This window comes from Nicotiana tabacum, chromosome 3 (genome assembly GCF_000715075.1).
Source record: "Nicotiana tabacum cultivar K326 chromosome 3, ASM71507v2, whole genome shotgun sequence".
Taxonomy (NCBI): domain Eukaryota; kingdom Viridiplantae; phylum Streptophyta; class Magnoliopsida; order Solanales; family Solanaceae; genus Nicotiana; species Nicotiana tabacum.
In genome coordinates, this window is record NC_134082.1 from 192,825,615 (window position 1) to 192,837,740 (window position 12,126).

Consider the following 12,126-nt stretch of genomic DNA (forward strand, 5'->3'; position numbering starts at 1 on the left):
GAAGAAAGAACAAGCAATCTACTATCTGAGCAAAAAGTTCACAAGTTATGAAGCCAAATATACCCTGTTGGAAAGAACTTGTTGCGCCCTAACTTGGTTCGCTCAGAAGCTTAGGCATTACTTGTTGGCCTACACCACTTATCTCATCACCCAGTTAGACCCTTTGAAATACATATTACAGAAACCAATGCCCACAGGGAGGTTAGAAAAATGGCAGATCTTGCTCACTGAATTTGACATAGTCTACGTCATCCGCACGGCAATGAAAGCCCAGGCTTTAGCAGATCATTTGGTTGAAAACCTGGTTAATGATGAATACCAGCCTTTGAGCACCTACTTCCCGGATGAAGAGGTAAATTCAGTTGAGATAGCATTAGAAGACACCCATGCCTGGAAAATATTCTTTGATGGAGCCATTAATACAAAAGGTGTTGGAATTGGGGCAATCTTGATCTCACCCACCGGTCAACATTATCCAGCCACAGCCCGGCTTCGATTTTTCTTCACAAACAACATTGTCGAGTATGAAGCCTGCATTATAGGTATGAATATGGCAATCGACCAAAACGTTGAAGAATTATTAATCATGGGAGATTCAAATCTGATTATACGGCAAGCCCAAGGAGAATGTGAGACTCGAGATGTCAAACTTATTCCCTACATGCAACATGAGGAAGATATTAGCAGGCAATTCAAGTCAATAGAGTTTAGGTACATCCCTTATTATCATAATGAACTGGCCGATGCACTTGCTATTTTGGCTTCGATGCTGCCATACCCAGGCAATGCCCATATTGATCCATTAGAAATCCAAATCCGGGAAAGGCACGGTTACTATAATACGGTTGAGGCAGAACCGAATATTCAGCCATGGTATCACGATATCAAAAGATTTCTGAAAACTAAAGAATACCACGAGCAAGCCAGTGGAGACCAAAAGAGAACCATTAGACGGAATGCAAGTGGTTTCTTCTTGAGCGGTGATGTCTTGTATAAAAGGATTCCGGATCTCAACTTGTTAAGATGTGTTGACGCCGAAGAGGCTAGAAGGATCATGTATGAAGTGCGTGCAGGACTATGCGGACCCCACATGAACATGTATGTTCTGGAAAAGAAAATCCTCCGAGCGGTTATTACTGGATGACTATGGAAAAAGACTGCTTCAGTTTCGTCCGAAAATGTCACCAATGTCAGGTGCACGGTGATTTGATTCATGCACTGCCTACAGAACTGCATCCCATGTTAGCACCTTGGCCATTTGTTTCCTGGGGCATGGACGTCATTTGGCCGATTGAGCCGAAAGATTCAAATGGACATAGATTCATATTGGTCGCTATCGACTACTTCACAAAGTGGGTTGAAGCAATTACTCTCAAGTCTGTCACCAAGAAAGCTGTAGTAGACTTCGTGCATTCCAACCTTATCTGCCATTTCGGTATTCCTACAACTATCATTACGGATAAATGCTGCAAATTTGAATAGTCATTTGATGAGGGAGATATGTGAACAATTCAAGATAACACATCGGAACTTTACTCATTATTGTCCCAAAGCCAATGGTGTCGTCGAAGCAGCAAAAAAGAACATCAAAAAGATGTTGATAAAGATGATTCAAAGTTCTAGGCATTGACATGAAAGGTTACCATTTGCACTGTTGGGGTATCGCACTACTGTACGCACATCGGTAGGAGCAACCCCGTACCTTTTGGTTTATGGCACTAAAGCCGTAATACCCGCGGAAGTTGAAATCACTTCTCTCTGAATCATTGTTGAAGCTGAAATTGAAGATAGTGAGTGGGTCAAAACCCATTTGGAACAGTTAACCCTAATCGACGAAAAGCGGATGACAGCAGTCTGCCACGGGGAGTTGTATCAACAAAGAATAGCGCGTGACTACGACAAGAAAGTGCGGCCTAGAAACTTTGAAGTGGGGAAACTCGTCTTAAGGCATATTCTCCCCCATCATCAGGAAGTAAAAGGAAAATTTGCTCCAAACTGGAAAGACCCATGCATTATCAGAAAATTGTTGCCAAAAGGGGCATTGTATCTGGGAGACATTAGAGGAAATGACCCTACAACAGTTGTAAATGCAGATGCAGTCAAAAGGTACTCTGTCTAATCCTTCTGCAGCAATAACATTATCCGATTGGAATGACGAAGGCTTTTTATTCTCGCTACCCCAAACACACCAATACTTTGTTAACCCTTTGAGCTGGTTACCTTTCTTTCATTACCCTCTTTGGAACTCGAAGACGTTTGTAAAAAAAAAGAATGATATATAAAAAAATGAAAAAAAATGAAAAACAAAAAAAACAAAATGTTTTTCCTGAACTACGTTCGACTTGATTCCGAAAGGATATGTAGGCAGCATCTCTCTGGGGTTCGGTCACACAAAAACAAAAATCCAAGTTCCCCTGAAAGTGAAACTGGGGCAGATGTTATAATGGTTCGGCGATGATCCCGCCTGAACAGGTCCAAAGTTGTAATTTGATCCAAATCCTTTTTACCCAAACCTTGTTTAAGTTCTTTTGATCAATCGGCAAATGGTGTTCAAAATCAGAGAATGTAGTTTGTTTGGATCTGGTACAATCAAGATGAGAGAAATAAATTGAGAAAGTCTTATTAGGGAAAACCTACGGGCACCGTAAGGTGATGGTGAGCAGAGAAAATAAAAAACAAGAGAGTATTGTTAGTGAAAACTCGTAAAGAGCACTATAAGGTGACGGAGAGAAGAGAAATGAGAGAAATTGATTGGCGAAAACCCGAAAAGGGCGTTGTTGATCGAAAAGAAGTAGACCCTCACCACCATTGGCACTGAAAGAGTCCTGGAAAGGTTTCTCGGTTTTAAAACATGGTCGCAATGGGTTTATGATGAGTTGGATAGTTGTGCACATCAGCCATCCAGTCCAAGAAGCATGTCATGTCTATCGAAGTCTACACGCACCCCAGATAAGTCCTTCTTTCTTCCCCGAAATGGACACTTCTCCTTAAATTCACTTTCTTGTCCTTTGTTTACTTTTCTTTGAATCCCTTTCGGTCTAACAATGTTCTGAAACTAATACAAAGAAAAAGTGGCAAGATTGTTTTTTACAGGTTTCTGCTTAATAAAAGCCAAGTCCAAAGAAAAGTACCCAGTCTCGACGGTAGCGTCAAATCGATCCCGACTGACCATGATGATCGACGCTCCGAAATCAGAATTATTGAAAATGAAAAAAGAATCCAAAGTCGAAAGCCGCTAGAGGTAGAATAAGGTGAAAGGGCCAAAATCCCCACATGGTTGAACCGTCATCTGGAAGGTTTTGAAAGTTGAGTTCCTCGGTCTTAGGAGAGAGATCAATCTTCAAAAAAGCCAGCGAACAGCAGAGGTTATCACCAAAAGAGTTGGGCCGAGATCAAGTGATTGAAGCAATCAAGGCCACAAAACTAACCACCGTTTCAAACTAACAATTGTTCATTGTTTGAAATCATGAAACAGGTGCAATCCAAAGAAACTTTGCAAGAAGCAAGTGCAACCAAACAGAAACTGCGCAAGGGCTAGAAACAACTTTGCGGCAAAAATCAATCCAAATGGGAAGTCTCCTCTAAATTCTTTCCTGCATTTTTGCTCATTTTCTTCAATAAAGAAAAAAAAGAAATGAAAAGAAGAACAAGAAAAATTCAAAATCATGGTAGCATAGGGTCTTCAATCTCAAGCTACGTCCTTTCCAACATAGGGTTCCATTCCCTAGTCATTGCCAGCATAACCTGATAATTTTTTCCCACATAGGGTCTCATTCCCTAACTGCCAGCATAACCTGGTAGTCTTTTTCATTATAGGGTTCCACTCCCTGGTTGATCCCCAGCATAACAAGAGGACCTTTTTCTTTTCCGGCATAACCCGATGATTTTTCCCAGCATATCCCGTGGACCTCCCCGGCATAACCCGAGGACCTTTTTCTTTTCCAGCATAACCCGATGATTTTTTTCGGCATAACCCGAGGACATTTTTCTTTTTCGGCATAACCCGATGACCTTTCCCGGCATAACCCGTGGACCTCTCCTGCATAACTCGGGGACCTTTTTCTCTTTTTTGGTATAAGCCTATGACTTTCCCGGCATAACCCGAGGACCTTTTCTTTTTTTCGGCATAACCCGATGACTTTTCCGACATAACCCGTGGACCTCTCCATTATAACTCGACGGCGTTTTTCTCTTTTCCGGCATAACCCGATGACTTTTCCGGCATAACCTGTGAACCTCCCGGCATAACCCGTGGACCTTTTTCTCCTTTCCGGCATAACCCGATGACTTTCCCGACATAAACCGTGGACCTCCCCGGCATAACCCGAGGACCTTTTCTTTTTTCAGGCATAACCCGATGACTTTCTTGGCATAACCCGTGGACCTCCCCGTCATAACCCGAGGACCTTTTTCTCTTTTCCGGCATAACCCAATGACTTTCCCGGCATAACCCGTGGACCTACCTGGCATAACCCGAGGACCTTTTTCTCTTTTCCAGCATAACCCGATGACTTTTTCGGCATAACCCGTGGACCTCCCCGGCATAACTCGAGGACCTTTTCTTTTTTCCAGCATAACCGGGTGACCATTCCCGGCATAACCCGTGGACCTCCCAGCATAACCTAAGGATCTTTTTCTCTTTTCTGGCATAACCAGATGACTTTCCCGGTATAACCCGAGGACCTCCCCGGCATACCCCCAGGACCCTTTTCTCTTTTCCAGCATAACCCGATGACTTTCCCGACATAACCCGTAGACCTCCCCAGCATAACCTGAGGACCTTTTTCGCTTTTCCAGCATAACCAGTGGACCTCCCCTGCATAACCCGAGGACCTTTTTATTGTTTTCGGCATAACCCAATAACTTTCCTGGCATAACCCGTGGACCTCTCCGGCATAACCCGAGGACCTTTTTCGGCATAACCTGGTCATCTTTCTAGCATAACTTGGCAATCCTTCAAATTTAGGGCTTCATTCCCTACTCTCGTGCTCCCAAGGATACACAATCCTGATTTCAATGAAGAAATAGGTTAGATTTTTGTTGCAAATAACTCACAAAATTTTCCTAGTGAAAACTGAAGTAGAAAAGTTTTGTTTTTTTTGGTGTCCAAGCAGGTTTGAATTCGAGGCACAGGGTTCGAGACGACCAAAACAATGAGTCTCAATCCACAGTGAAGAAAAGAAGAAAAAGAACAAAAAAATGAACTCAAAATGCTGATATGGAGAGGGGTGTGGACTGCTCAAGATATGATTGAAGTCACAGGTTTCGCGTGTCCCACCTTGATCCAAAGCTGAAGAATGAAACAGCGGTTAGAGCCGATGAGCATCAAGATTCAGATCAAAGTCTACAGCAAGAACCAGCCAAGACTTAAGATCAAACTTCAAGAGATTTATAGATACGAATATTGTAACTCGTAGCTGATAGGATTAGCTAGCTTAGCTTTTTATTTTTTATTTTGATATAATAAGGAGTTTAGCAAGCAGTAGCAACAACAACAACAACAACAATAGTGAAATCACAGCTTCGAGGTAGTCCCAGCTACCAAAACTTCTTGAACTACACTAACCTGATTCTTTTATAGCCAAGGATATGTAGGCAACCTTTGAAGCAAGGTTCGGTCAGACTCTTTTAAACATGCTTCTCATGGAGTGTCAAACGGGCAAAATCCCTCATAATTGCTCATTTTATCTTTGCCCAAAAATCCTTCGTGTCTCCGAGCAAAGAGGGGCAGTTGTGAGCACGTGATTTTTGCCTCACATGAATTACTCCTACAGAATTCCAAAAATTAGATTTTTCCTTTTAATTATTTGTTATTTTAGGAATTATTAAAGAATTCTTTTAATTATTTGCATTCCTTGCGTGCATGTTTAATTTTAGTTAATTCATTAAAAATACAAAAATATATTGCATTTTCATTTAGGATTTAATTTTACATTTTTTTAGATTAACTAGTAAATTAGTTTGTTTTACAAAAATGGAAAATTACAAAAAAATCACTCATTTTTGCATTGTTAATTTTTATCTTCGAATTTTGTAGTTTTCCTTTAATTTGGTAATTAATTAGTTGTTGTAAATATTATTTCAGTAATTAACCTAAGTTGGTAGTATAATTTGGGATAGGAATTAATTTAGGTTTTATATTTATTTCTTAAAAAGAAAAGGATTTGAAATTAAAAAGAAATTGAAAAGAAAAAGAAAAAGAGTTAAAGAATAAGGACTTTGGGCTCTTTTAATTAAATATCCCCAAGCCCAATTAATTACACCCATTAACCCATTCAAAACCGGCCCAGAACCACTCCCCTACCCGGACCACTTTTCTCTATGACCAAACGACACCGTTTAGGTCTTTTAACTTGAGCCCTTGATCTCCCTAGATCAAACGGCTTGGAACTTAAAGTATATAACTGTCCTAAAGCCCCCTACCCCCCCCCCCTCATCTAACTCGTCTCTCTCACTTCACCTCTCCTTCAGAGACTCCCTCAAAACCCTAACGTCGTCCTTCCATCCTCTCCAAAGTTCCCGGTGGCGGTGCCTCTAATCACCCCCAAATCTACACCATGAAACCCCCATGACTCCATCTCCCCCAATCTTTAACTGGTTTCCCTCTAATCTTTCCAAAATTCTTCTAATCGAAAATTGAAGTTCTAAAACCTAAAATCCCAAAATTCCAAAATCAGCAAGTTTAGTGAAGGTTGAGGCTGAAATTGACCTTATTCGTGTGTTTTCATTTGAGAAAACACGATTAAGGCCCATTTAGGTCAGAATTGAAAAACTCGAGGGTTAGTTTCAAGATGTCGTCCATCCGGTTCTTAGGTATTTTCAGCTTCTTTTTCTTTCTTGCATTTTTCTTCTTCTTTTTCGTTTAATTTCATCTTCATCTTTTCTCTATCTCTTCTTTTCTTATTTTTTGTTATGTTTTCATTTTTAATCATTGTTCCGTTGCATAATTAGATTGATAACAAATTTAGTTTATTTTGTTTTGGTTTTTATTATTTAGGTCTAATTAGTAAATTTCCCTTTTTTGCTTTGGTTTCATTTTAAAAGGTTTTTTGGTTTACTCTGGTTAGCCCGTTAATTTGTGACATTTGATTGTGATTCAAACTTGGGTTCTGAAATCAGAAGCCCGAGAAAGGGATTCAATCCGGGTCTTGCAAGCCCAGGTTTAGGTTGAACCATTAGGTAAATTTGACCCGTTTGGTTTCAGGGATAAAAACAGGGGTCCTAAAGGTTAATTTAGGAATTGTAGGTGGGGGAATCTTATGTAACTGAATGGGGAAGTTTCCTAGAAGGTGGGTTTGGGACTGCTCTTGAAAAGCTGATTTTAAACTAAGGGACTAAACAGCAAAAATGAAAATTCCAAAAGGATAAAAAAGCAAAAATAAAACTCATTTCTGCTGTCCTAAGGCTTGCCTATAAAGGAAGAGTTTCTTCTTTAGCAAGTCTGATTTGGAGAGATCGAAAAATACAAAAGAATTGAAAACGGCTGAGTCTTCTTCTAAATACTGAAAATTGCTTGAGTTAGGCTGGGTTTTTGGTTCTTTGATTCCTCTGAAGAGTTTATAATTCCTAAAAAAAAGTTTCCAAGGTCATGTATCTGGGTTTGAAAGGGTTCAAATTGGTTTGACATTTTAGTTTAATCTGATGGTTGAGCCATTGTTCCATTACTGATACTTTGTTGTTCTCATCTACTTCATTTCGAGTTCATTTCCTATTGTTTTACTGTTGTAATTAGGTACTCCTCTAGACTTCATGGTTATATAAAATAAAGGGACTTGCAGCTATGCCCTTGGTTCAAGACTTGTGTTACATGGCCTCTTATGTTGTATGTTCTATTCCTGCTTTAATTTCATGCTAATCTGTAATACATCGGGACTGCTTCATGTAATTCATTTGTTGATTTCAACTGTTGTCTTTAAGTTCTATTTGTAAATTGGAAGAATACTATTATTTAGTCTATTTGGTTTGTAGATGGTGTGAGGTCCAGTTCGTATATATGGATTGTGAGGAACCAGTGCAATACAATTTCAGTAGAATTTAAACCTATTTCAGACTTGTTTAACTTGTTGAAGTCAATGTTTGGTTGTGGGGATTTTGTTCGAATTTTGCTAAGGGGGTACGTGTGGGTCTGGAAACGAAAATACTCAATTGGAATCCATGCTAGTAAACGTACCCTTTCAGCTGGAATCATGTTGTTAGTTGCTTGGGTTAGAAATTATGAATTATATTAGGCTTCAAAATAACAAGGAGTTGTGTATAAGTTGTTGTTATATTTTCCTCATAGAATGGTATCAGAACGTACGTTGCATTTTTTCTTTTTTGAATTGCAAAAGCTGCCAGTCGTTTGTTCCATCATTATGGTCTTTCATGAAAACTTAATTTGTCTCAATTAGTTGAAAAGAATCATAACTGGGCCTTCAGCATTGGCCCAGTCACGCCAAACGATCCTTTCTGTCAATTTTGCCTGCATATTGGGCTTCATGAGAGCCCAGTAATGCCCAAAGCATTTCTAGCTTGTTGCTATGTAATCCATTCAAGCTTAGCTGGGTTTTGGAGTTCGAATACCAAGGGCTTCCCTTTGAAGGGATTTGATTTTGAGTCCCTATTTCTTCAGCATTTGTCTTAAATAGGATTTGGGCTCCTTTTAGGCCCAAGCCTGAAGGCATTCGCGAAAAATGGGATTATTTAATATGATGTCTATTGGTTGCTAATTAGGTTCAAACATTTAGCATAAAAAGTAATTAGAATTCTTTTAAGTTTTCCTTAATCAACTAGACTCTTAAAATGGGTTTGAGGTGTGTCATACTAGCCAAATATATAATTTATGGCCCTCAAAAAATTACGAACTCTTTTTTTAGAATAATTTGAGGCGTGCCGTGCCAAATAAAATCTCAAAACTCATGGCCCTCATTTAATTAATTTTAATCCTTTAGACATCGAGTGTGCCATTTACTTTGAACTTTCCATGGCCCTCTCAAACTTGAAAATGCGTAGTTACTTTAGGTGCGTAATTCAAATTAATTTCCTTAAACTCGGGTGTTCATTTCATGTGATCCAAATCCAAATTTCAACAATGTTAAATAAAATGTATCGCGGACTGCGGGTGCATTTCATGTGGCGTGGTTCAAGACGTGTTTTAGATAACGTTGAATATTCCTTAAAAATAATTAAAAGCGGTTTAATAAGTTAAAATATACCATCGTCTAAAACATGTATTAAAATCAGATAATAGGCCAATTGTAATAGTTTGAGCGACCGTGTTAGGACCACGGAATCCGGGGATGGCTAACACCTTCCCCCGGGTTAATAGAATTCCTTATTTAGAATTTTTGGTTAGCAGACTTCAAGAGGAAAGTCGAATTTTCCTCGATTTGGGATTCAAAATAAACCGGTGACTTTGGACACCAAAAAAATATTCCAAGTGGCAAATTTGATAATTAAATAATCTCATTTTGAATAACGTCACTTAAATTGGAAAAACTCCCTATATATACCTTCGGGTGTGTAAAAAGGAGGTGTGACATCCTCCTAATCACCGGTACTCGCTCTCGGCACTCACACTTGCACTCAGTAGGTACCTGCGCTCACTGCTGATAAGTCTCACTCCGGAGGGGCAGATCCTGCCCAAGCGCTATAATAAGCCAATCATGGCATGAATCAATAAATCCTACTGTGTGTGCATCCCATAAATATCCTTACAATCATTCCATCAGCCTCACTTAGTCATCAATCTCTCAAGTCTCTCGAGCTCACAAGTATCATGATAATCAGCCCAAATGATGATGATATGATACATCAATAAATGGCCATAGAGACTGAGATATGATATGAAAATTTTAATTTTGACTCAGTACATAATTGCAAAAGAAAGTAATTTAACAACAACACGACCTCTGTGGGTCCGAACAGTACCAGCATATAGCCTAAGCATGATTTCTAACATGAATCGCAACTTGATTTCTCTAACACATGGAGAGTATACAGTTAATAACAAGATTATTCAACTACACAGTTCCACGGAATTGATCGAGTCACAATTCTTATGGTGTACGCCCACACGCTCGTCACCTAGAATGTGCGTCACCTCAACACCAACCACATAACACGTAATCTAGCGATTCATACCCTTAGAACCAAGTTTACAACTGTTACTTACCTCAAACCGTGCAAATCTCTACTCCAAAAATCACTTGCCTCTCGAATCGGCCTCCGAACAACTCGAATCTAGCCATAAACAATTCGATACAATCATTACGAGCTATAGGAATCAATTCCATATGAAAAAGTTAAGTTCTTAAGCTAAAGTCAAAAAGTCAACTCTAAAGTCAACCCCCAGCTCACGTCTTAGAATCCAACAAAATTTAAAAAATCCGAACATCCATTCAACCACGAGTCCAACCATACCAAAATTACTCAAATCCGATCACAACTCGACCTTCAAATCCTCAAATTAAAGCCTAGGAAGTTTCTACAATTTTCCCTATTTTTTCAACCCAGGTCACTAATTAAATGATAAAATTAATGATATATTTATGTAATTTAACAAAAACCGAGTTAGAATCATTAACTCCAACCACTCCCTTGAAAATCTCTCCAAGAATCGCCTCTATCCGAGCTCCCAAAATCAAATTATGAAATATGGCTCAAACCCTCGTTTTTGATATTTTATATTCTGCCCAGAAGTCCTCAATCGCGATCGCAGGAGAACACAAAACTAAAATGCACAAAAATCAACTCTACGCAAATGTGAAAGATCCCATGCAAACGTGATGCAGTGACTCCTCAGACCTATGCGATCGTGACCCTTTTCACGTCCGTAGAACAAAGAGCGTCACCAGCTTCTGCCTCATTTCCTCTTCGCGAACGCAGCTTAGCCCACGCGTTCGCGATTCACTGTGTTCCCCATCTATGCAATCGCAAATACCTTCACGCTATCAAATAGCACTAAATCCCCAGCTGCCCAAATAAGCCTTCATAATCACGGACAAACCCATGCGATCGCGAATAAGGAAACTAGACCTGCAACATCAGAAATTTCTAAGTCCCAATTCCACCTGATAACCATCCGAAATCCACCCGAGGCCCCCCGGAACTTAACCAAACATATTAACAAGTCCTAAAACACCATACGAACTCGCTCGAAGCGTCAAATCACATCTAAAAACACTAAAACCATGAATAGCGCATAGATTCAAGCCTAATGAACTTATGAACATCTAACTTCTACATTTGATGTCGAAACCTATCAAATCAACTCCGATTGACCTTAAATTGTGAACACAAGTCATAAATGACACAACAGACCTACTCAAACTTTCGAAACAAAATTCTGAGCCCGTTAACCACAAGGTTAACTCTCGGTCAAACTTCTCAACTCTCCAAACTTCTAATTTTCCAACTTTCACCATTTCAAGACAAAATCACCTATGGACCTCCAAATCAATATCTGGATACACTCCTAAGTCCAAATCGCCATACAGAGCTATCATAACCATCAAAACTCCATTCTGAAATGGCTTACACATAAGTCAACATCCGCTCAACTATTTCAACTTAAGCTTCCAACCTAGGTACTAAGTGTCCCAATTCATTCTGAAACGTCCTCGGAACCAAACCAACCATCCCGGCAAGTCATGTAACAACAATTGAGCATAGAATAAGCAGTAAATGGGTGAACAGAGCTACAACACTCAAAATGACCGATCGGGTCATTACATCCTCTCCCTCTTAAATAAACGTTCGCCCTCAAACGGATAATCATACATGGAGTCTCAAATAGGCGTGGATATATGCTCTGTATCTCTCGTTTGGTCTCCCAAGTAGCCTGCTCAACTGGCTGACCTCTCCACTGCACCTTCACTGAAGCTATGTTCTTTGACCTCAACTTTCGAACCTGCCGATCCAAAATGGCCACTGGCTCCAGATTATAAGTCAAATCACCATCCAACTGAATCGTGCTAAAGTCCAAAACATGGGACATATCGCAGACATACTTCTAGAGCATGGATACATGAAACACTGGATGAACACTCGATAGACTAGCCGGCAATGCAAGCTTGTAAGTCACCTCCCCAATCCTCTCAAGCACCTCAAACGGGCCAATACATCGAGGGCTCAACTTGCCCTTCT

At 39.8% G+C, this 12,126-nt stretch overlaps 1 protein-coding gene across 1 annotated transcript; it reads left to right on the forward strand.

Moving 5' to 3' along the window:
* The first annotated feature begins 262 nt into the window (after positions 1 to 262).
* LOC142178494 (uncharacterized) lies at positions 263 to 2,119 on the forward strand. Its single transcript, XM_075248114.1, has 2 exons — positions 263 to 844; positions 1,820 to 2,119. Exons 1-2 carry the CDS (start codon positions 263 to 265, stop codon positions 2,117 to 2,119), a joined length of 882 nt encoding a protein of 293 aa, XP_075104215.1.
* Positions 2,120 to 12,126: the final 10,007 nt, after the last annotated feature.

Bases quoted from the DNA above. Each gene is read 5' to 3' on its own strand.
- LOC142178494 (XM_075248114.1), top strand. From the start codon at position 263: ATGAAAGCCCAGGCTTTAGCAGATCATTTGGTTGAAAACCTGGTTAAT. The intron at 845-1,819 runs GTTGAGGCAGAA...CATTTGGAACAG, and splicing joins GGCACGGTTACTATAATACG to TTAACCCTAATCGACGAAAA.